This window comes from Oryza glaberrima, chromosome 6 (assembly GCF_000147395.1).
Source record: "Oryza glaberrima chromosome 6, OglaRS2, whole genome shotgun sequence".
Classification (NCBI taxonomy): Eukaryota; Viridiplantae; Streptophyta; class Magnoliopsida; order Poales; family Poaceae; genus Oryza; species Oryza glaberrima.
Window position 1 is genome coordinate 26,411,440 of NC_068331.1, and position 24,331 is coordinate 26,435,770.

General features: G+C 42.4%; 3 protein-coding genes across 4 annotated transcripts; 2 read left to right on the forward strand and 1 right to left on the reverse strand.

Moving 5' to 3' along the window:
- Window positions 1-81: 81 nt before the first annotated feature.
- Window positions 82-7,700, forward strand: LOC127777535 (twinkle homolog protein, chloroplastic/mitochondrial-like). 2 transcript variants are annotated; one of them, XM_052304142.1, is made up of 21 exons: window positions 82-438; window positions 937-1,067; window positions 1,630-1,685; window positions 1,779-1,836; window positions 1,915-2,058; window positions 2,215-2,298; window positions 2,379-2,459; window positions 2,540-2,605; window positions 2,721-2,834; window positions 2,997-3,044; window positions 3,141-3,226; window positions 3,321-3,381; window positions 4,288-4,470; window positions 4,935-5,066; window positions 5,145-5,206; window positions 5,446-5,529; window positions 5,847-5,978; window positions 6,505-6,601; window positions 6,689-6,823; window positions 6,941-7,008; window positions 7,173-7,700. In XM_052304142.1, exons 1-21 carry the CDS (start codon window positions 186-188, stop codon window positions 7,267-7,269), a joined length of 2,172 nt encoding a protein of 723 aa, XP_052160102.1. In that variant the 5' UTR covers window positions 82-185; the 3' UTR covers window positions 7,270-7,700. The 2 variants fall into 2 exon arrangements, 1 of the variants encoding a protein (XP_052160102.1); XR_008018341.1 differs by lacking the exon at window positions 7,173-7,700 and having other exon boundaries at window positions 6,392-6,601.
- An 873-nt stretch (window positions 7,701-8,573) lies between these two features.
- LOC127775623 (patellin-4) lies at window positions 8,574-10,756 on the forward strand. Its single transcript, XM_052301889.1, has 4 exons — window positions 8,574-9,694; window positions 9,794-9,918; window positions 10,032-10,176; window positions 10,272-10,756. Exons 1-4 carry the CDS (start codon window positions 8,696-8,698, stop codon window positions 10,533-10,535), a joined length of 1,533 nt encoding a protein of 510 aa, XP_052157849.1. The 5' UTR covers window positions 8,574-8,695; the 3' UTR covers window positions 10,536-10,756.
- Window positions 10,757-10,971: 215 nt separating this feature from the next.
- On the reverse strand, window positions 10,972-13,385 carry LOC127775624 (tubulin beta-3 chain). Its single transcript, XM_052301890.1, has 3 exons — window positions 12,907-13,385; window positions 12,394-12,663; window positions 10,972-11,837 (listed from the first exon to the last, which is right to left on the reverse strand). The coding sequence occupies exons 1-3, from the start codon at window positions 13,298-13,300 to the stop codon at window positions 11,161-11,163; spliced, it is 1,341 nt and encodes a 446-aa protein (XP_052157850.1). The 5' UTR covers window positions 13,301-13,385; the 3' UTR covers window positions 10,972-11,160.
- Between the last annotated feature and the right edge of the window lie 10,946 nt (window positions 13,386-24,331).

The window sequence follows — 24,331 nt, forward strand, 5'->3', positions numbered from 1 at the left end:
CTATCTATCTCTAGGTGGTGGGGCCCACATGTCCGATGTGTAAAACCCTAAACCTCCGCGACCCAATCCAAACTCCATCCTCTCCTCCCTCCTTCATCTTCTTCCCCAAGCCCCTCTCCCCTCCCCTCTCGCCTCCTCTGCTCCGCGCCCCGCATGCCCCGCGCGGCGAAACCCTAGACCTCGTGATGCCACCGCGCCCTTCCCTCCAGTCGCTCCTCCTCATGGCCGCCTCCGCCGCCGCCGGCGGGGACTCCGGCCTCCTCCTCGCCGCGCGCCGCCGCCTCCCCGCCGCCGCCCTCGCCGCGGGGGGCCACCGTATCCGGCTGCTCCACGCCTTCTCCGCCGCGAGCCGGCGGGGGAGGCACGAGGTGGCCTGCTGCGTCAGGACTGAACCCGCGCCGCGGCCCGCCAGCCCCGTCGCCGTTCGCTCCAGGAGTGGTATGGAACAACTCGCTTTCGAGCTCCGAACATGCGCGATACTGTTTTCGCCATGTTTTACTAGGAGATCGGTCGCTGGGAATACGCTTCTCAATGGCGTGTCTCCGATTAATTTCGTGGCTCGTTGCTACTGTACTTTTAGGCGTTTAGTTGTTAATCCTCCCAAATGCTGTGTTCTTAACTTCTTATCGCCAGGAACTCCTTGAGGATTTCAATCAATCGTGCTGGGTAAATCGTTTTGATTGATTGATTCTACTCTTTCAAACTCCTGTAGTTGAAATTGTCACATTAATTTGGAGCGCTTTTACTGTTTTGTGACAGTTTGAGTGAACTGTTCGTCCAAGGCATTATGTCTGCCTTGTTTTCGGAGTTCTGGTGCCCACTTGTTCTTCTTAGGCGGCGTACATGTCATAGTTTGAGCATTTGCAAGTGATCTATAACAATTGGATGTAGTAGCGGTGATACTTTCCGTTGATGTCGTGTCTCTTTGGATAACAGTTCATTCAACGGAAAACTACAAAAAGGGTTGCGAGCAGCGACTAGGACAGTTAATTGAGAGACTGAAGAAAGAAGGAATAAGTCCAAAGCAATGGAGGCTTGGTACTTATCAACGAATGATGTGCCCAAAGGTATTGTGCGTTTCTTTTTAATTACTCTAATTATTGGTCATGTTTCCCTTTTTTACATGAAGAGTCCCATCGTTTGGCTTATTCGTGGAATAAGCCAAATGGCATATTTGCAAACGAAAAATAATTTGTGAATAAAACTTTTATATACGTGTTCTTAGCGATCTAAAAGCAAAGGCTGAAGAATAAACTTTGATGAAAAAAACCCCCAAAATCAACTTCAAATTTAAGGTTGAAAATTCAAATTTTGGCTGATAAGCATAAGCTTAAGCGGAAAGATGAGGCTAGAAGTGTCTAGCTAGATAAGAAGCAATTGTTTTGTGGTTTAAGACATCAAGAGAAATGAGAGACATTGTGGCATCAAATCCATTGTTTTCTACTAGTATCTGATTTGATTAGCCTACTCCTGTATCATAAAGTATCATCGTTTTGGTGGCTGGTTCATAAAACCCACTAGTTTCTATATAGCATGCTCACCTGCTCATGATCCTTTGGTGATCCATTTACTTTACATGCTGAGCTATCAGACAGCAATGATGAGTATTACTTTCCATATGTTCACTAGTGCAATGGGGGATCTACTGAGGAGCCGAGCCTCAGTGTTATGATCCGAATGGATGGGTGAGATTTTATATTTACCCTTCTTCAACTTTTACTTCTTCAGATGTAGTACGGCCTGTCTCATCTGATGTTTCTCCTATTTTTGTTCTTCAGGAAAAATGCTGCATGGCAATGTTTTAGAGCTAATTGTGGTTGGAAGGGTTTTGTCGAGGTGCCTTTACCAAATAAATATAGGAATAAAGATTGAAGTTAATAAAATGTCCTGATATCGCTATTGTTCTCTCTGCAGCCTGATGGAGTTCCCAAACTATCACAAGCAAAAAATAATACAGAATGTGAAACGGACCAGGATGGTGAAGCTAATCTGGCAGTCAATAAGGTTTACAGAAAAATTTGTGAGGAGGACCTCCATCTTGAGCCACTTTGCGATGAGGTAAGAAATTGTTTTTTAGGCTGGAATATTACCAATTACTGTACAAATATCATCAAAAGTTTCTTATTGTTTTTATTCTTTTCCCATTCTTCTTTGATGAATCCTAATAGAAGTTTTTGCACATGGGTGTTCTACAAAACAATCACATTTTGGCAGCTTGTAACATACTTCTCAGAGAGAATGATATCGCCAGAAACACTTCGGAGAAACAGCGTAATGCAGCGTAACTGGAGTAATAAGGTATAGATGGATGCATTTCCGTAGATCTGCTTTGGATACAACATCTTTGTGTTAGCATTGTAAGTACATTTTGTTTGCAGATAGTTATTGCTTTCACCTACAGGCGTGATGGGGTCCTCGTTGGCTGCAAATACAGGGAAGTCTCTAAGAAATTTTCACAGGTTTGTGGTGCTACTCGTTTTTAGGGTGTATGAGCTTATGCTATATTTCTTTTGTTCTTATTTTTGCACTTATATACCAGGAAGCAAACACAGAGAAAATTTTATATGGTCTGGACGATATAAAGCGAGCACGAGATATTATCATTGTATGTTCAAAATCTGTTACTTGATATTCTTTTTGCATATTGCTCCTGAAGATTTGTGCCAATGTTTTCATATTCCCAGATTTTTAGTTGTTTGTTCTCCTTACTGACATGGCAGGTTGAGGGTGAAATTGATAAGCTCTCAATGGAAGAAGCTGGCTACCGTAATTGTGTCAGTGTACCAGATGGTGCACCACCGAAAGTATCCAGCAAGCTCCCAGATAAAGATCAGGTTAGCGCTACTTTCTGCTGTTGCCAAAGTTTTTGTCCCTCAAGATTCACGACAACTTATGTCTTCTTGTCACTATTATATTCTTCAGTTTGAGTGTTGATCTCTGGTACAGTTTTAGCTAATCTGCGACCTAACAGTTGCTTATGTTCCCTGTAAAGCTAGGATAAGAAGTACCAATATCTGTGGAATTGCAAAGAATATCTTGACCCGGTGGGCATTTTATTATCTCAGAATAATTTGTTTATAGAACTGTGTAGCTGAGATACACAGGTATCATTTTAATTCCTTTATTTGCCATGGAAACAGGCGTCTAGGATAATACTGGCAACAGATGCTGATCCTCCAGGGCAGGCTCTGGCTGAGGAACTTGCTCGTCGTCTTGGTAAAGAAAGGTTTGTGTATCAGTGTGTTGCTATCATAAGCTTCGTGATGAATAAGAATGATTATAAAAGCCCTCATGTATTGTATTTAACTTGATGCAATCAGATGCTGGAGGGTCAATTGGCCAAAGAAGAATGAGAACGAAATTTGCAAAGACGCAAATGAGGTTTGTCGTGGCATACATGGGTTCCTCTGACTTGCACATTATATCTTACCCCTAAAGTTGGACTGATTTTCTCATTGTAGTTACAACTTGATTAAACAATAAACATGTTGTTCCTTTTGTTTGTGTATATGGTATCCTTAATGGCTGTTCCTGGCTGAAGTATTTGACATATGAGGCTAGTGTGGCAGTTAATAAACATGAGTTGGCTACCTCGGGTGTAAATAATAGTTGTGAATTTAGCTAAATCAATGTACAAGTTAAGGCTGTTGATATGTGCATGATACTGAACTTACATTTATATATTATTTTTAATTAATTGATTGAGGCTATCAACTGCTTAGTGCGTACCAAATTATCATATTGATCTGTAACTTCACAGGAAGTTAGCTTATATACTATGATAAATATGCAGTCAAACTCCTTGTCCTTTTAGGTCTTGTATTTTATGCAGAAATGTATACTAGAATTTACAGGCGGTCTGGGCCTGCAAGGTAGTGTGTAAGACTTGAAGTGTGAGGAAATAGTCTATTTCTAGAATATGATTTCCAAGATGAGTTTTTATTCAACTTCAGAATTTCTATTGAGGCATAAGCTTCCTAACCCTAAATTATGGTATTAGTATTAGTAGTGCTCCCTATAAGCTTCAGCCTGTCCATATATCTGTGCAGATATTCTTATTAAAAATCTATAAGTTTTTTTCCGTCAAGAAAAAAATCTATAATGATTTTTGTGTGCTTTGCATCTACGTCCTGATGGACCATCTGAAACATATGATCATGTATGAATTGAGTTGTTGCTGCCATTGGCTCCATTTTGTTGAAATGAGAATATGACATCACATCATTTTGCAAGTTAGAGTTTGAGAACTTCTGACACTGGACCTCGTAATGCCCTTTTCTACTACAGGTACTGATGTTTTTAGGACCACAAGCATTGAGAAAGGTTATAGAAGATGCGGAACTGTATCCCATAAGAGGTCTTTTCTCCTTCAAAGATTTCTTCCCTGAGATCGATAATTATTATCTTGGAATCCGTGGGGATGAGCTTGGTGTTCCTACTGGATGGAAATCCATGGATGAGCTTTACAAGGTATTTCTTAGTTGCATTCAGTTATGCTCATACTTATTGCTGTATGTTGGACCTGAAATCTGGCTTGCCTATTTTTTTTGTATTCGCTTGTTTTCTTTCGCTATAGTTATTTGTTGGAGCTACCCATCTTGTTTGCATCACTCTGTTCTCGATGGCATCACTTCTTAACTTTTTTTTTATTTTGGGCGTAGAATGTAAACAATTATTGCCCACTGTTTTTACCCCATGAATCTGCATGCATTTCCAATATAGGCATGCAGAAATTATTTGCTGACTTGACTAAGAGCAACTTAGAGAAGTGCATATTTTTTCCCTTGAGTGTAACTATCACCTAAATCTGATTGTGACTTGAACCTAGATGATCTACACTTCCTAGAAGCACGGGAAATTGTGCTGTCAAACCTTTTTTATCATTCTTCCATCATAAACAATTCATCATGGTTCTGTTGTTTTCTGTTTTGTAGGTTGTTCCTGGGGAGTTGACTGTAGTAACAGGAGTGCCGAATTCTGGTAAAAGTGAGTGGATTGATGCTTTACTGTGCAATATAAATGACCAGGTTGGGTGGAAATTCGTTCTGTGCTCAATGGAAAACAAGGCAAGCAATTACTGATGGTACTAAATTAACTATTAATGTCATTGGGGAGATTCAAATAATGGTTATTTTGGTATTTAGGTCAGGGAGCATGCTAGAAAGCTCTTAGAGAAGCGCATTAAGAAACCATTCTTTGATGCTAGGTAAGTAATATATCTGTGTTTAATCTCATGATAATCCCTGTCTTTTGAGCATTTTGAGAAGCACACAGCAAAAGCCTCTGTGATTATGCCTGGCAAGTTCAATGTGAAATCCTCTCGGGATAAATGGTTTTATGAATCATATGTGCTGAGAAGTTGGACTTAAGTTGGCTGTTTGCAGTATTTGTTTTGAAGGTTATGTTGTTATGTGTAATTGGTTTAGCAATCCTTGTTTAATACAGATATGGGGGCTCTGCAGAAAGAATGAGTCTAGACGAATTTGAAGAAGGCAAGCAATGGCTGAATGAAACATTCCATCTGATCCGGTATATTTTATATCTTTTGATAACATAATTGTCACAATGGGTTAGCCAATTTCACTAAAGTCAGCTTTAGTTCATTTTTTTGCTGGGGTGTTCAGCTTCTCCAAGTATACCTGCATACTCCACATTTGCTGGTTGGGTGCAAACCATTTTCCTTTTTCCGTCAACCCTAGTCTTGTATTAATACTCTTATTGTAGTAATATGCTGGAATGCAATAAGATCTCCTGGCTTTTCTTGGATAATATGCCTCTCCTAATGATGATTTGTATACACAGGTTTACATTCTTGTTTGTGACACTGAATCTGCTTAATTAATCAGGTGTGAAGATGATTGCCTTCCATCTGTTAATTGGGTTCTCGAGCTTGCTAAAGCTGCAGTTCTAAGATATGGAGTGCGTGGTCTTGTGATTGATCCCTACAATGAACTTGATCACCAACGCCCCTCAAATCAGTAAGCATCGCCTAAGCCTCTTTTTAAGATTGAATTTGTCATTAGTGATACATGGTGTTATCATATGCTGCATTCGAACTGGCTGGTTTGGAACACCTCTCTCTATCATGGAAAACGGAGCGACTCATTAGCATGTGATTAATTAAGTGTTAGCTAAAAAAAACTTGAAAAATGGATTAATATGATTTTCTAAAGCAACTTTCCTTGGAACTTCCTTTTCCCAACTTCTACTCCCTTTTCCATGCGCACGCTTCCTGAACTCTGAACTACTAAATGGTGTGTTTTTTGCAAAAAAAAAAAAATATATAGGAAAGTTGCTTTTAAAAATCATATTAATTCCTTTTTTTTCAGATATTTTTAGCTAATATTCAATTAGTCATTCACTAATTTGCTCCTCCGTTTTGTGTGCCGAGGTTGAATGGTTCCCAACCCTCACCACCGAACACAGCCTTGGCCTCAACCATACTCGGCTCTCAAGCACTTAATTTCATGTTTGCTTTTCCTTACTGTATTGTGCCATTGACAGAACCGAAACAGAATATGTCAGTCAGATGCTTACCAAGATTAAGCGGTTTGCTCAGCACCATTCTTGTCATGTTTGGTTTGTTGCCCACCCTAGACAGGTAAGAAGATTGAACATAGTTGCATATTAATCTTTGTAACATTATTGAATACACAATTAGCCTTACATGCTGTTACTGCTTTGCTAGCTTCATAACTGGAATGGTGGTCCTCCTAATATGTATGACATCAGTGGAAGCGCACATTTCATAAACAAATGTGATAATGGAATTGTCATCCATCGAAACAGGGATCCAAACAGTGGCCCAGTTGATGTTGTGCAGGTTACTTTTGCCCTCTTTATTACCTTATAAGTTAAAATCTTAATGCTTCAATTTAGGGCCTTGCCTAACTCGTGTATTTTTTTTATACTATGTTGGGGTTGGATTGGGTTATCACAGGTTTGTGTGAGGAAGGTGCGCAACAAAGTGATTGGACAAATAGGAGATGCTTTCTTGTCATATGAACGGTATGTCTGTTTATGGAGCATGCTTTTATAACCATTCCATATGTCAGTTTTCTGTCTACTTTTGTATGTATCACTGTAAATAAGTACTATATCTAGTTCATATTTACCAAGTCTTCAAGCTGCTTGCTAACTAAATCACCAAATCAATCGTTTTGCCCCCACAGGGTTAGTGGTGAGTTCAGGGATGCTGATAAAGATACTGCAAAGAAGGCTGCTGTTGCAGCCGCTAATGCAGCAAAAGCCCCACAGAGGAAAGGATAGATCCGCTGATTTGATTTACTCACTCACTGACCGATCGCACAAGGTGGAGCGATATTGTTCTTGATGCTGCACACTACTGGAGACCGCGGCCAACTTCATATGCTGGAGCTGACTGGTCAGTATTTTTTTTGCGACAAGACCCTTTGGAGGTCACCTGTCTGCTGCAGAATTTGGTGGGAAGATGGTTAACCTTGTTACATGGCCTACAAGACATTATTTGAGCGATGTATATCAAAGCATCAATTGTAGTTAATTTTACACCAGGTGCTATGAACATATTGATGGATTCTATCAGTAGGGAAACTTCATCAGATTATTATGTACTATGCCCTTCCAAAAGTTGTAGTTGCTGGAAGGGCGTTTATTAATCCATCAGATGTATTTATTCCAGGCTTCCACATCTATGATCAGAATCTAATGATTTTTTATTACCCAAATTGTGGAGTCTTAAGATTCTTCTACCATGAAAAAACACATGCAAGCCAAGCTTATGACTATCAGCCATGTGGTGAACTGATCCCCCCCTCAAAGATTGCAACCGTGTAGGGTTCTGCTTCAAGTGCTTATCCCCGTTTGTTTAACTTCTCATTATTTATGCTCCGGCCTTTATGGACTGAGCTCTTTGTTTATTTACACCTTGTCATTTTGGCTGTTTCTGTTAGGCAAACAGCTGGAGCTGGAGTGCTGGACACTCGAGCAAAGGGCAAAGCTGTGGGCTGTGGCTGGCAATGGCATCTGGAACGGCGCATTGCCTCCCTCTGGTGTGCTTCAGTTGCAACTGGTATGGGGCCAGTGCACACTTTGTCCTGTCCATTGCTACTCCTTGTATTACACTACATAATACCACCACCTTTTTCCAGCTAGCACTGCAATTAAACAATCTCACTAAATGCAAATCCTACGTATGAACAGTTGAACAATACTCCTGTATAACACAGCTGTCCAGTCAAACACCCAAGCTGTCAGATTAACAACAAGACCCCCACAAATAAAGCAAAGAACAGCCTATCATTAGCACAGCAATAGCCATCTCACTTCTCTCTGGCTCTGTCCTTCCTGCCACACAAAAGTGGGGGGACGGGGGGGGGGGGGGGGGGGGAGGGAAAGAAAAGGAAAAAAAAACCCAGCAAATTGCAACGACTCAACGAGCTAGCCGTTTGTTGGTTGGTTACGGCTGCGAGCTTGGGCACCGCAAAAGCGAACCGGGCCCCAGCCCACCGGCCCAACGGCTCGCTCCACCTGCACACGTGTCCCCACCCCATTGGCTCCCTCGCCATAGCCGTTGCTCTTGTACTATATAGCCCACCCGTTTGTTCCCTCTCGTTCTCACTCCCCACCTCTTCTTCTTCTCTGACACGATCACAAAAAAAATTGCATCTTTTGTTTGTTATTGCTTGTGCTTTGGTGTGTTTTGTTGTTGGTAGCCATGGTGGTGGAGGTCGTGTCTGAGGGTGCGGCGGCGCCGGAGACGAAGGAGGTGACCGCGAAGGCGGCGGCGGATGAGGCGGTGACGCTGGCTGCCGTCGTGTCCAAGAACGCGTCGTTCAGGGAGGAGAGCAACTTCCTGGATGATCTCAAGGACGGCGAGAGGAAGGCGTTGGCTGAGCTCCGTGCCAAGGTTGAGGAGGCCATCGTCGACGGCAAGCTGTTCGATGACGGCAAGGTGGAGGCCAAGAAGAAAGCCGCGGCGGCGGAGGAGGAGAAGGCGGTGGAGGAGGCCGCCGGTGAGAAGAAAGATGGCGAGGAGAAGAAAGAGGAGGAGGAGCCGGTGACGGAGGAGAAGAAGGAAGAGGAGCAAGGCGAGGAGGAGGAGGAGCCCAAGAAAGAGGAAGCCGACGAGGGCGAGAAGGAGGAGAAGCCGGCGGAGGAGGAGGCGGCGGCGGTTGTGGACAAGGACATCGCTCTGTGGGGCGTGCCGCTGCTGCCGAGCAAGGGCGACGACGCCACCGACGTCGTCCTCCTCAAGTTCCTCCGCGCGCGCGACTTCAAGGCCGGCGCCGCCTTCGACATGCTCCGCAAGACGCTCCACTGGCGCAGGGAGTGGAAGGGCTTCGCCGCCGGCACCGACGACGACGACGACGGCGAGGCGCTCCCGGCGGAGCTCGCCGACGCGTGCTACCTCGACGGCGCGGACCGGGAGGGCCACCCGGTGTGCTACAACGCGCTCGGCGTGTTCGCCGACGACGCCGTGTACAAGAAGGCGCTCGGCACGGAGGAAGGCAAGGCGAGGTTCCTCCGGTGGAGGGTGCGCGCCATGGAGAGCCACGTGGCCAAGCTCAACCTCAGGCCCGGCGGCGTCGCGTCGCTGCTGCAGGTGACGGATCTCAAGAACTCGCCGGGGCCGGCCAAGAAGGACCTCCGCGTCGCCATGAAGCAGGTGCTCGACCTCTTCCAGGACAACTACCCTGAGCTCGTCGCAAGAAACGTGAGTACTCCTTGTGATTTTAATAAATTTCTCTTCCTGCCCAATTTAGATCCAAATGTGTGTCGGATTTAACTGAATTTTGTGCCAATTGAACTGCAGATTCTGATCAATGTGCCGTTCTGGTACTACGCGTTCAGCACCCTCTTCTACCCGTTCATGACGCAGAGGACCAAGAGCAAGTTCGTCATTGCTCGGCCCTCCAAGGTCACCGAGACCCTCCTCAAGTAAGAACCAACCAAGTTTTTCACAATCTTGTTGCCTCAATTGCAATATGTTGATCAATTTTTATTCATAATTATGGAGCGAACTTTGACAAAAATGTGTGATTCTTCTGAAGGTACATTCCCATTGAAGCCATTCCAGTGAAGTACGGTGGTCTGAAGCGCGACGACGACACCGAGTTCTCGGCAGAGGACAGTGAAGTCACAGAGCTCGTTGTCAAGGCAAGCTCCACCGAAACCATCGAGATCGAAGCCACAGAGGTATAAAACACGATTTAGTTTGAACCAAATTTTCTCAAAACCAAAATTTGTATCTGCAAGAGTTGCTTAGCATCAGCCAAATCTTCGTGTTTCAGGGTGACACTACGCTGACATGGGACCTGACCGTGCTGGGATGGGAGGTGAACTACAAGGAGGAGTTCGTGCCGAGCGAGGAGGGCTCGTACACCGTCATCGTCAAGAAGGGGAAGAAGATGGGGTCGTCGGAGGCGGCGGTCCGCAACTCGTTCCGCGCCGGCGAGCCGGGGAAGGTGGTCCTCACCGTCGAGAACCTGACGCACAGGAAGAAGAAGGTGCTGTTCAGGCACAAGGCCAAGAGCGCCTGTGCCAAGAAGTGCTGAGAATCTGGGCTTTCGCTGCTCATTGTGGTGAATTCTTTTGGAGGCTGCTGAGATGCGTGGATTCGTTCTATTCTTTTGTGTGTGTGTGAGAGAGAGAGATCATTTTGTTTGTATGTGGAGATTGTTTCATTGATTTACCCGAGAATATAAAGAATCGGATGATTACAGAACTAATCTTACTTGTTCAAGCATAACGCAACAATTTTAGTCAACTCAAACAAATGGGCCAGTTCTTTGTCATTATTGAAACATGTTAGTTTGCAAAAAAAAAAAAGTACTTTCCAAAAAAAAAACATTTTCTAAAATATTTATTTTATAATCAAGTTGATAACCCAGGGGGTCGTCGGAGGTGGCATTTTAGTTCAAACACGCAGAGGTGGCATTTCTAATGGAAGCATTGTCCAGCAAAGGTCCAATAAGCCCTGCAAAGCGAAAGTTCACCTCAAGACAATAATGTTGAACATACCATTAACCCAGATAAAAAGAGTCCGACAAGGCAACCATAGTATTTGGAAATAATAACATTAACCTAGCATCTAACAAGCACCCCCAATCAACGATGGTAACTAGTAGTAGCAAATGTCACAAGGGATATCTATATAGCTCAAACATGCAGAGAGGTGGCTTAGGCAGCAACCTCCTCGTCCTCCTCTTCCTCCTCATAGTCCTCTTCCTCAGCGGTGGCATCCTGGTACTGCTGGTATTCAGCTACCAGGTCGTTCATGTTGCTCTCAGCCTCGGTGAACTCCATCTCGTCCATTCCCTCACCAGTGTACCAGTGCAAGAAAGCCTTCCTCCTGAACATGGCGGTGAACTGCTCACTGACACGGCGGAACATCTCCTGGATTGAGGTCGAGTTGCCGATGAAGGTGGATGCCATCTTCAGGCCAATGGGTGGAATGTCACACACACTCGACTTGACATTGTTAGGGATCCACTCCACAAAGTATGACGAGTTCTTGTTCTGGACATTCAGCATCTGCTCATCAACTTCCTTGGTGCTCATCTTTCCACGGAACATGGCTGAGGCTGTGAGGTAGCGCCCATGGCGGGGGTCAGCAGCACACATCATGTTCTTTGCATCCCACATCTGCTGGGTCAGCTCTGGTACAGTGAGGGCACGGTACTGCTGGGATCCCCTGGAAGTCAGAGGAGCGAATCCAACCATGAAGAAGTGGAGCCGCGGGAAAGGGATCAGGTTGACAGCAAGCTTCCGGAGGTCAGAGTTCAACTGGCCAGGGAAGCGGAGGCAGCAGGTAACACCACTCATTGTTGCAGAGATAAGATGGTTGAGATCACCGACTGAAAAAACAAAGTAAAAATCATTAAGAACCACAAGGCACAATCTCATATAAACTAGACAAGACCTAGCTTTAACAAATATATGCTCCCAGAAGATTACCATAAATTGAAAAGTCATTTTTTTCTTCTATCATGCTATACTAATTATACAAAATACATGGTACACACAGATGTTTAGTAGGATAACAAGTATCAAAATGAACTTCTGATGATCCAAAGTTAGCAATATGTATGAAACCATTGGTGCATTTTCCCTTCTAAACTGTGACGGGTAACAGTAGAATTAGGTAAACTCACATCAGAATGTGGAGAGCATATAACAGAAATGAAGACTGAAGAGTATATAGAGTGATAACATATAAACAGCTAGTAACACTCATGGAGGATTACAGAATTGCTAGCCATAATCAAATAACAGCATGATGTTTAGCATGTGCCACACCAGGGAAACAGTATACACAAAACTATGCTAAATTCTACCGAATCACTGAATGATCATCCACAAATGAAACACACAAACATCACTGCAGACTTGCAGAGACTTCTTTGTACTTACAAGTAGGTGTCGCGAGCTTGAGCGTGCGGAAGCAGATGTCGTAGAGAGCCTCATTGTCAAGAACCATGCACTCATCCGCATTCTCAACAAGCTGGTGCACAGAGAGGGTAGCATTGTAGGGCTCGACGACAGTGTCGGACACCTTGGGCGATGGGAAGACCGAGAACGTGAGCATCATCCGGTCAGGGTACTCCTCCCTGATCTTGGAGATGAGCAGGGTTCCCATCCCGGAGCCAGTTCCTCCTCCCAGCGAGTGGCAAACCTGGAACCCTGCAGCGAGGCGAGCGAGTGAGATCATCACTCAAACAAGTTGAAATGGAAACCTACATTGAATCACTCGGAGAACCAGAAATTATTAGTCGCCTAATCCTTCAAATTCCCTCATGAATCTCCAGATCTGGCCCGAATTTCTTCAGATCTACGACCCAAATCCCCTAGATCTACAAGGCTATGGCTAAATCGAGCGAGAGGAGAAGGCGGGGAAACGCGCAGATCTGGTGATTTAGGGTTTACCTTGGAGGCAGTCGCAGTTCTCGGCCTCCTTGCGGACGACGTCGAGGACGGAGTCGATGAGCTCGGCGCCCTCGGTGTAGTGGCCCTTGGCCCAGTTGTTGCCGGCGCCGGACTGGCCGAAGACGAAGTTGTCGGGGCGGAAGATCTGGCCGTAGGGGCCGGAGCGGACGGAGTCCATGGTGCCGGGCTCGAGGTCCATGAGCACGGCGCGGGGCACGTAGCGGCCGCCGCTGGCCTCGTTGTAGTAGACGTTGATCCGCTCGAGCTGGAGGTCGGAGTCGCCGGAGTACTTACCGGTGTGGTCGATCCCGTGCTCGTCGCAGATCACCTCCCAGAACTTGGCCCCGATCTGGTTCCCGCATTGGCCCCCCTGGATGTGCAGGATCTCCCTCATGGCGGCGGCGGCGAGGTGGGTGGGGTTGAGGAGGAGGAGGCAGCGGCGGCGGAGATGGCGGAGAGGGGAGAGAGAGAGAAGTGGAGAGTGGGGAGTTTTTATCGGAGGGGAGCGGGGGTGTTTTTGAAAATAAAATCGAAATGTTTTCTTGTGGATTTTATGCCTTTACGTCCTGTATAAGTCTGTATTTGAGATTTTAGTCCTGGTATTTGAGATTTTTTATCGGAGGGGAGCGGGGGTGGTGAGGTTACCACCCGCCGGAGGGGTGTTTTAGAAAATTTGAAATGCGGCCTGTTTTTGATTTTGGCCGAGTTTGGTTCCAATTTTTTTTTCAAACTTCCAAATTTTTCATTACATCAAAACTTTCCTATACACAAACTTCCAACTTTTCCGTTACATTGTTCCAATTTTAATCAAACTTTTAATTTTAACGTGAACTAAATATACCCATTGTGTTTTACATTTTTGGTCCTGGTAGTGGTAATGTAGAATTGTCAATTTCCATGGAGATTTTATGATTGAACGTGGATTTTTAAAGTATAGGAAATGGAATAGAATAAATATCAGAATCCTATGATAGAAAAAAAATACATGAATGATCATAATAGAGTGCAAGAAAAACATAGAAATTAAAAGAGATAAAGGCACATGATGGTGATAAGGGTTAGTTGCATTTGTCTTAGGAAGCAGTGGTCACACTCACTAACTCACAAAATCTTCATAGCTTGCCTAAAATAAATATCCAGACTTACTATCCTTAGGAAAGAAACATCTAACCTCGTCATATACTAGACCACACAAAACTCAATTTTCACATGATTATCTATACTATCTTAAAAGCTTAGTTGTCCTCCTTCCATCCCCTCCTTCCAAGCACGCAACGCTTTCATACACTCTATGTGAACACCAACCGGATCCAATGTTTATCCTTAACCATTCTTATAGCACATCCCCAGTTATATGGGTGTGACGCCTTAACTTGTTGCAACATACATACTCCCTCCGTCCCAAAAAAAGACAAACCGTGGGTTTTCGTGCCAACGTTTGACTGTCCGTCTTATATGAAATTTTTTTATAATTAGTATTTTCATTGTTGTTAGATGATAAAACATGATTAATACTTTATGCGTGACTTATCTTTTTAATTTTTTTCATAATTTTTTAAATAAGACGGACGGTCAAACGTTGGACACGGAAACCAGGGTTTGTCTTTTTTTGGGACGGAGGGAGTACATGATAACCAGTTATTTGTCCTCACTTCATACATCCAAACAATTCTCCTATTATATGGACTTGGCCTTTTGTAAAGCATGGACACGTCACTGATCTAGCCTCTTGTAAAGCATAGACAACTCAGGGGCTGTTCAGATTATAGCCAAAATAAATCTTACTAAATTTTGGCAATATCAAATTTTTTTATAATTTAGCGATATTGCTAAGTTTTGACAGGATTTCTTATGTATTTACCAAACTTTAGTAAAAAAACTAAATGAATGCATATTTTTTAACAGTTTTTTTTTAAAAGAGGGTATGGTTTGAAATAGCATCAATATGAATAACCGCTCAAATTTCACTGACGAAATAGAACTGGTGCCGCAGAGAAGATCATCGTCATATCCCTCATCTACCACAGGAACTCAGCAGTGAGAATCACGGTAACTGAAAGTGATGGGCCAGCGACCACATAAGCAGCAGAGCTCACACACTGAAGAATCAGATGAGATGAGCGATCGCCATTGAGCTAGCTCATCACGTATCTCTCATGAAAGTAGAAACTGGATTGCATCATCACGCCCGTTGAGCACTCTCTTTCACCCCAAATTTACTACTCCCAATCTGTTTCCTTTGGTTTAATTTGCCTTCATTTTGAAGTTTGGAACTATATGCTTGATTGGATTTCACTCTAAGCTAACTTATACTCCTGTAGCAACGTGACAGTCTCAAATTCCAATTGGAGAGAATCAATGATGCAATTGCACGCGTTGCTGCTCGTTTAATTCTTGCGTTTTTTCTAACCATTGAATTGAATTGATTAATTGAATTAAATCGATCCAGGCCATCAGTTCGTCAATTAATTCGTCAGTTTCGATCGACTTCTTTGTTGAACACCAAGAAACGTTTTGAGTTCCCAAGCATATAAAACCAACCCTACAATGGCGAATGAAGCGTGCATCTCAATTTCTGAACCATCTGCAGTTGGTAGCAGGTATCCATCCATCAATCGATAGATCAGTCGAGATGGCACGAGAGTTCGTGGTCGCCGTGCTCGCCCTCTCCGTCGCCGTCGCCGTCGCCGGCCGCGTTCTCGAGGAAGGCGAGGCGTACTACGGCCTCGAGGCGGCGGCGGCGGCGCCCGGGCTGCAGCCTGCGGCTTCGCCGCCGTACGCTTCATCACCAGGCGGCGGCGGCGGCGGAGGAGGACACAGCTGGCGCGGCGGCGCCGGCGCCATCCTCGACGCGATCTGGGTCGTGTTCAGGTGGGCCAACGACGCCGTGGCCGGCGGCGGCGGCCGGACGAACGTCCGGTAGAACGACGGCGCCGGCGGCGTGGCGTGGCAGCCGGTGATCGCTGCACCGTCGCGTCGATCGATCGCACGAGTGGTTTTTAATTACCCGGTGAATTTTAAGGGAAGAATGGCAACCGTGTTTAATTCAGTCGAGACAAGGTCACGATAATAATAAGAAAATTCGATTCACGTTTCACTATCAGCATATGTAACACGTTTGCGTTCTTGCGTGTGCTCTGCTTCCCTTCACGTTGAACAAAATTTGAACATATTTCGTGCTGCGGGCCAGGTTCAAAATAAAAATACTAAAAAATTGCATTGAGGAAACCCGGCGCTGGGCCTGTCTCGTTGGCGGCGCGCAACAATGGAGTAATGGACTGGATCACAGATTACTGGGCCGACTAGCCGGCCTGGCTATTCAGCTTGTTGGGCCGTTGCTCTTGAACGAAAGCTTATTCCTCGGCCTATGGCTAGAGAGAAGCTGTAACCTAGGAGTACAATATGCTTCCTTTGGAAACACGTATTTTACACAGAGATGTAATATTTACAGAGAGATACTTGCAGGATTTAAATCCTATAAAAATTATATTTTTTAGGCCACCTTTGAATCAGAGGGTTTGTGGATGAATATAGGAATATAGGATTTTTTTCCTATTTAGCCCTTTGAAGCAAAGAATTGAAGATTTTCAAATCCTATGAAATTTCTAATAAATGATTCAATGCATGTAGATTTTTTTTTTTGGGGGGGGGGGGGGGAATAGCAAGAGCTCCAACCTATTAATTTTTTTTCTTTGACTATATCTTTCATCCGGTGTATTTTTTCCATGGTCCATTGAAACAATCATTCCTATATGCTTTCTAGTTGCATTCCTGTCAAAACTGATTATTTCTTATTAATTCCTCTGTTTTCTCAATGCTAACGTTATGTAGCCCTTTATTACATGTTAGACTAACGATCTTTGGAACAACAAAGTGTTGAGACTAATAAAATCATGAGAAATTTCTTTTTGAGATGGCTAAAAGTCTAATACACATGACGAATATAAAGGAATTTTAACATGAAGTCCAACCTCATGACAATTTTTTCTCTTTCCTAGTGGTTTATCCAAACAACCATTTTTGCAAAAAAAAAAGTGTACTACATGCACTGTATATAACAATAAAATGTACTACCTCCGTCCCAAAATATAATAACTTTTGGATATGTGTCTGGACACACAGTTGTTCAGATTCATAACTAAAAATGGTTACATTTTGAGACGGATGGAGTACTATATACTTCCGATTCATGTGTCTACAGGGGCGGATCTGGGAACAGAAAGTTGGGGGACTCAACATATCGAGTACACCGGTATAGACATATCATCTCAGTATTAAACTATGCTAAAATGCTATTAAGAAACTTTTAGCACCTCCTATCTTATGAACCATGATAAAAGAATTGAAGGGGGTCTTGAGGGTATCCATAGGCTCACTAGGTCACGTTGAATCCGCCTCTGTGTGTATGGTAATCCTGCATTTAAATAATGTAAGACCATGCATGTGTGTGGATTATACGTGGCTCATTGAACCATAAGGGTATGTACAAAGGTAAAGTCTAATATGACCTCTTTATGTTAATTAATGTAATTAGAGACTACCCTTCTACAACAGTAGAGACAATAAAATTTCTAAACCATTAGTGCATAAATAATGTTTTTATTATACTTTTCCTTTTCTCCACCCTCATGCAACAAATTTTTCGTTAATAAATGCTAAGAGTCGACTCTGAGCCGTTGTCATGCGTAGCAACAATGTTTCTTATTCATTTCCTCTCTTTCTTCCACGTCACCAAATTTACTTGCATGACAACGAAGAGAGCCCTTCCCTCTCTTTCTTCTATGTCACCAAAATTACTTGCATGACAACAAAAAAAGCCCGTTATTAGACACCATTGTACATGCCCTAAACATGCCAAATGATGAAGAAACAACATCTAAACGTAAGGGAAACAAATCCTCTAACTTACAACTACAGATGCAGTTAATAAAGTCACTGACATGTGGGTCCCACTTTGCTATGGCCCATATGTCAGTGACTCAACTGTAGTAAGAGGGTCTCTTTCCGGACATAAGGGCCAAATTTGCAGAGTATTAAAACGATCACATCAGTTTGTTTAGCCAGGATGCATGACAAAATCACAAATACTCGTCTTTTTATTACATCAAGCCCAGCACTCCGTACGTTTCATTTCAAATGTGTCATTTCGCGCGTGAACAAATATGAAATATTCAGGGTAGTAGCACGTCGTCCGCCGCCGCGCGCTCCGAGTCCAAGCTGATCACGCCGGCCGACGACGGCGCGGGGCCGGGCGAGACGTCGTCGCCGTCGCCGGCGCCATCTTCGGCGTCGACGTCGTCGCGCCCCGCGAACGCGATGAGCTCGGCGCCGCTGGGCGCGCCGGCCGGTGTGACGACCGGGCTCCCTGACAGTACCGGCGCCGTCATCACCACCACCGTGGCTCCGCTACCCTTGTTACGGAGAAGCTGCTCGTCCTCCGGGAAATACGTGCGGAACGCGTCCGCCGCCGGCGCCAGCGACGACGCGACCAGCGCGGCCGCCACGGCGAGGACGATGATCACCGCGGCGGTGGCGTTCCCGGCGGCGCCGGCCATCGGAGTACTCGTTGTTAGCTTTGAACGAATCGAAGAGGCCGGTCGGCTCGTGTGTGTTTACGATCGAGTTGTGATTTCTCTGCTTGCTGCTGCTGCTGCAAAATCGATGGGATTTATACTGAGGACGAATGCAAAACGCCGCACGGTTACTGAAAGATTAACGTGTTAGGTTTCAGCTTAATTAATTACTAATTCTCATGTTCTTTCGTTCATTCAAACCAAATGCTGGATTAATTGATGCCTTCATTGATGATGAATAGGAGTTACACATTTTTTTTTAAATTATTTTTTGAGAGGATACAATTCAAGAAGCACAAGAACACACACCACAGCACACGCATGCGTGCGTGTCCCTAACACACGCTAGGATTGAAATACTCCCTCCATCCACAAAAGTTGCACATATTACTTTGAGGATTTTTACAGTACATTATACTGCAAGTATATACTAGAAGTATAAACAATCTAACGTTGTAGATTTATCTGATCTTTCACTTAATTAGTTTGCAGTATAAATTAGAAATGATATATCTGTCTTTTACTTTTGACACCAAGACCAAAGAGAAATTAAATCACCTTGGATGTTATAAAATCAAGGAGTGAATACAAGCATGCAACCAATAAACATTTAGATGACTCCTTCGGTTCTAATAAAACATTTAATTTATCTCTTCATTTAAGTTTTCAATGCATAAAGACTACAAATAGTAACAATTTATTTGGAAAAACTTAAATGTGTAATATGTGTAACTTTTGTAGAGGGAGTAGGAGATACCAGGCCAGTATACGGGAACATGCAATCCTACAGAATGCGCACCCGTGTGTACCCTTATACTTAACGGGGACCAACTGAAGTTCCGGGAGAAGAGGGGATAAAAGTTCCCCGGGTGAGCACGAGCGTTCGAACCTGCAAAGCTAGAGCAAACGGAGATACGATATCATCTTATTGGGCTGGATATATGGCCCATCGGAGAATACACCTATAGCCTGAATGTGGCCCAGTTGATGTTTCTCTGGGTGGGCTTAGATTCGATTTGTCTTGTAGGCCTCAGTTTCATACTCTTTTGCACATGCAATATGACAATACGTACGTATAGTACTATACTACTAGGATATTACTATAGTATTACTAGTAGCATATTTGGGTTGTCTACAGTGTAATCTACTCCTACAAAGTCCTACTACTACTCGATACGCGTGATACGATCCGAAGTGACAAACCATATGAAAACATTTTGCGAGGTACACACAGTTACTTAATATAGTGAAGACCATAGTACGTGACAACCATATCAAAGCAATGTAAGGTACGTACAGTTGCTTAATATAGGAGTGCTCCTAGTAAACATACATGTACAGTGCAAACATATGATAATATTGCGAGGGTACAATAGTACAGTGAAACGGCGTGTTCTGAAAAAAAAAAAGAACCAAGAAACGAAGGAGTACCCAACACCAGGCCTCGTTACTTGTAGCACCAAAATTCAAAGCAACTCGATCACCACAGATACTGGCACAGTAACCTTTTGTCTGTCTCAATGTGTGCAGCAGAACGAGGAAACAGGAGATGATCACCCTCTTCACAGTTCACACGCCATCGTCTCCCAACCCCAACAGTGCAGCAACATCTCGACGAATCAGACGCAAGAGATTCTACTAGTACGAGCTTTTTGGTGTTTGTTTCTACTCCTTTCAAGATACTAACTTTAATTTTTAACTCTTTCTGTTTGTTTCAAATTTATTTTAAATTAATTATTGTATTGGAGTTTGTAAAAATAAAGAATAAATACATTAAAAAAGATGAAATAAAAATAGCTGTATTCGAATTTGATAAAATAAGGATGACTTTTTTGGTTTGATATTATTCGTATGTGTAAGATATATGAAAAGTAAATTTATTTTTAGATGAAGAAAGTATTCAAGATAAAATAAAGTTAGGACGTGGAAACCCTGAAAACCATTAGCACATGATTAGTTGAGTTTTAGTTATTACAAATTTAAAAATAGATTTACCTCATACTAGTTTAAAAGTAACTTCTCTATATAAAGTTTTCATATAAAATACCATTTAGTAGTTTAAGAAGTGTGATAACGAAAAATCACAGTAAAATATTTACTGCATCTTAATTTATTTAAAAAAATCATGGATCCTTTATTTCCAATTTAGTAGTACCACCACCGCCACCGCCTAGGGCGGCGGCCGCCGCCGTCCCATCAGCGAGCAGCGACGGCAGCGGCAAGCTGCATGCGTCGTCGTCGTCCGGTCCAAAGCGACCGTCAGATTCGTTTTAAAGCCGCAGCTGGCGACGACAGGACCGACGTGTAACGACTGACGACCAGTAGGTTTCTTGATTTGTTTAAGCTGGCGATTAGCCCCTGCAATCTTGCATCCATGATTCGAGACATGACCACTCTCTATACTAGTACTTTTTAATTTTTGGTTTGCTTTTCTACTGCGATTTTCGGTCTGGTTTGGTTTGAGATCTAAATTAAGCTTAAAAATATTTGACAATTTTAATAATGTTTAGTGTCTATTTGATTTGAAGTTAAAATTTGGCATGCCTAAAAAAATAGACCATTTCAATAGTGAACTTAGGCTATTTTGGCTTCAATCCAAACATAACTTTGCGTTACCAAAATTAGTCATATCAAAACTTACCAAAATTTAGCATTGACAAAATTTAGTAAAGCTTATTTAGGCTACAAACCAAACCAACCCTTCTCCGTCCACTACGGAGGCAGGATCTTGTGGCTGGCTGCTGTCACTTGTCACACCGATGACAGTATAGGCTTGACACACATTGGGTGGTAGCCAGCCAGCAAAATGCATGCAGAAAAGATGGGTACAATCTCAGGTTAAGTGAGTACTGTAGGTGTAGTACCTAATAAGAATGGGCTGGCATGAATCTATTCCATATAAGTCGTGTCGAGATATTCGGATTTGCTGGTGCAATTTGGGCGAACTGAAGACTGAAACCAGTGGCTGTCATTTGCCATCGGTGGCACCAATCATTGGTGCAGGATAGATCGGTGAAATCCTAATTTGATCCGTTGATTGGTTTGATTAATCCAACGGACCAAATGAACCGACACGATGATCTAGCTGCTACTACTACACCCAAACGGGCAGGGCAGATGGGAAGAGAGAAAATCTGCCGAAAGGTACAGGTTACTGTGGCTCTGTTACTGTCAGCAGCAGCTGTCACACACTCGTGCTGGAGGAGGAGAAAGTACTCAGTACTCCATCTCATTTTCGTGTCAAATATTTAACTGTTCGTCCTACTTAAAAATTTATAAAAAAATCTAAAAAGTAGTAAGTCATGTATCAAGTACTATTTATATTTTATCATTAATAATATAATAAAAATATTAATTATAAAAAAATAAAATAAAATAAACTGTAAAACGTTAGACATAGAAACTCTTAACTGAACGGGAGAGAAGACTTCACAATCTATCGTTGGAGGCAGCAGCTGATCCGTGTCTGCATCAACCGGCTGCATGCCGTGCTGTCACTTGCGCAGCCGCGTCGTCGTTTTCCCGTGTCCCGATCGCCGATCCCAATCCCTGCAACCTTCCGGATTTCTCACCTTCTTCAATCCAGCGACTTGGACCGCTGCAAATTGAAAGAACACTTGCATGCACTTGCATTCAAAGTGCAGATCAGAGAAACTTCAGGGCCACAGGTGTGCCTCTCACCCAAAAGAACGACAAGATCAAAATGCGGCTCTGGATCTCTCTCATCGGCTCAACAGCTAGCTCTCGACCAATATTTAATGACCCTTCTTCATTAATTCCAAGTTGAGGAAATTTGAAATAACTACGCATACTTTGGGTCTGTTCACTTTGATGTCATTTTCAACCTTACCAAAATTTAGTAAAGTTACCAAAAAAAAGTGGCTACATTTAGTTTGTTACTAAATTTTGGTAACTATATAAGAAAATCCTGCCAAAATTTGGTAAGGTTTTTTTTATCAAAGTGAATAGATTTTTAACTAAACTGTTATAAAATCACATATTTGAAGTGTTGTATAACAAAACTGCAAATTTAGTAGTACTCAACTTGGACAAAAGGACTGAGTGCTAAGTAACATAAAACTACAGATTCAATATTAATGATATCGTAAAGCGGCAGCTTATAATATTTTAAATCCCTTGCACTACTATTTTATAAAATGATGCTAAGTCTATAGTTTAGTCATAATTTTGTTAATAAATCTATAGTTTTGTGATACTCTATCATAAATATGTAGTCCAGTGATAAATAGTGCTAAATATAATATTTGTGATACACTAACTTAAATACGTAATTCTCTGATAATCTGGCCAAAGTACTTGCGGCTCTGCCAAATTTACTCTCCAAATTTATTTTGGTACGAATTTCAAGGAAATTAATCAGATTATTAAAGAGAGATGATTCTAAGAGTATTAATTCTGAAAACTGAACAAAACTAATTATACTTCATAATAATTAACTTATAGTACTAACTTAGTGTTATATCCGTGCTAATGCTACGGTCATACTCCATCCGTTTCACAATGTGAGACTTTCTAGCATTGCCCATATATATATATATATATGTATATGTATATATGTATATATGTATGTATATGTATATATGTATGTATATATGTATGTATGTATATATATATATATATATATATATATATATATATATATATATATATATATATATATATATATATATATATATATATATATATATATATATATATATATATATATATATATGTTAATGAATTTAAACACATACATATGTTTAGATTCATTAATATCTAATTGACTGGGGATAATACTAGAAATTCTTACATTGTGAAACGGAGGAGTATTTGATATATGTTGTTATCGTGACCAATTAAATCACTACTCCTACGTAATAACACTGGTGGAGAAACCCTTTGTAGTCCCGGTTTGTAACCCCCCTTTAGTCCCGGTTTCCAAACCGGGAGTACCAATCCGGGACTAAAGATCGCTATCTTTAGTCCCGGGTGAAATAACCAGGACTAAAGATCGATCTTTAGTCTCGGTTGGTAACACCAAACGGGACAAAAGATGCCTCAGCCACGTGGCCGGCTGAGCCATCTTACTAAAGATCGAGCTGACCTTTTTTTTTTCATGGCCCTGTTGCTGCATGGTTTATATATATATATAAACCATGCATATATATGATTCAATACATATATATGCATACATATATATGTTATGCAAATGCATATGTATATATATATATATATATATATATATATATATATATATGTGTGTGTGTGTGTGTGTGTGTGTGTGTGTGTGTGTGTGTGTGTGTGTGTGTACATATACATATATATATATATATATATATATGACCAAAATATATTTACATTATAGAAAATGTGTACACATGCATATAGAAACATATGTAGTCATGTATTAATTACAATCCATTATATGTCCTAGCTAGCTACGATTTCGACGTAGTAGTAGTACTCGCTGCTAGCTCAGAAGCTAAGGACCGGTGAATTGTGTTTCCGTCGTAGTAGAATTCACCCTTGGGATCAAGGATTTCTTCGTTGATGAATCCCATGAGTTGTTCTTGAACCGCCGCGATAAATTCCTTGTGTGTGGTCAGGTTATCCCTCATGCGAATAAACTATATGAATGTATGGAATTGATTAGTAATTAAACAAGAAATCGTTATGTAATGAAATTTTGAATTTTTTTGTACGTACATCGAGCTCTCTTGTGGTGATGATTTGGTCTGCAAGGCAGTGGTAATACTCGCACACGTAATAGCCACACAAGTTAGTTCCCTGCTTTTGCTTTGCGCACTACAAATAAATGACAAACAACGAGAGATCTAATTAATATACAC

What these genes read in the sequence shown, in the direction of transcription:
- LOC127777535 (XM_052304142.1), top strand. Translation starts at nt 186, where the DNA reads ATGCCACCGCGCCCTTCCCTCCAGTCGCTCCTCCTCATGGCCGCCTCC. An exon ending in GCAAAGAATATCTTGACCCG is followed by an intron (nt 3,045 to 3,140) that starts GTGGGCATTTTA and finishes CCATGGAAACAG; the next exon opens with GCGTCTAGGATAATACTGGC. An exon ending in GCCCAGTTGATGTTGTGCAG is followed by an intron (nt 6,824 to 6,940) that starts GTTACTTTTGCC and finishes GGGTTATCACAG; the next exon opens with GTTTGTGTGAGGAAGGTGCG.
- LOC127775623 (XM_052301889.1), top strand. Translation starts at nt 8,696, where the DNA reads ATGGTGGTGGAGGTCGTGTCTGAGGGTGCGGCGGCGCCGGAGACGAAG. An exon ending in GTCACCGAGACCCTCCTCAA is followed by an intron (nt 9,919 to 10,031) that starts GTAAGAACCAAC and finishes ATTCTTCTGAAG; the next exon opens with GTACATTCCCATTGAAGCCA. An exon ending in TCGAGATCGAAGCCACAGAG is followed by an intron (nt 10,177 to 10,271) that starts GTATAAAACACG and finishes TTCGTGTTTCAG; the next exon opens with GGTGACACTACGCTGACATG.
- LOC127775624 (XM_052301890.1), bottom strand. Translation starts at nt 13,300, where the DNA reads ATGAGGGAGATCCTGCACATCCAGGGGGGCCAATGCGGGAACCAGATC. An exon ending in GAACTGCGACTGCCTCCAAG is followed by an intron (nt 12,664 to 12,906) that starts GTAAACCCTAAA and finishes GCCTCGCTGCAG; the next exon opens with GGTTCCAGGTTTGCCACTCG. An exon ending in CAAGCTCGCGACACCTACTT is followed by an intron (nt 11,838 to 12,393) that starts GTAAGTACAAAG and finishes TTGTTTTTTCAG; the next exon opens with TCGGTGATCTCAACCATCTT.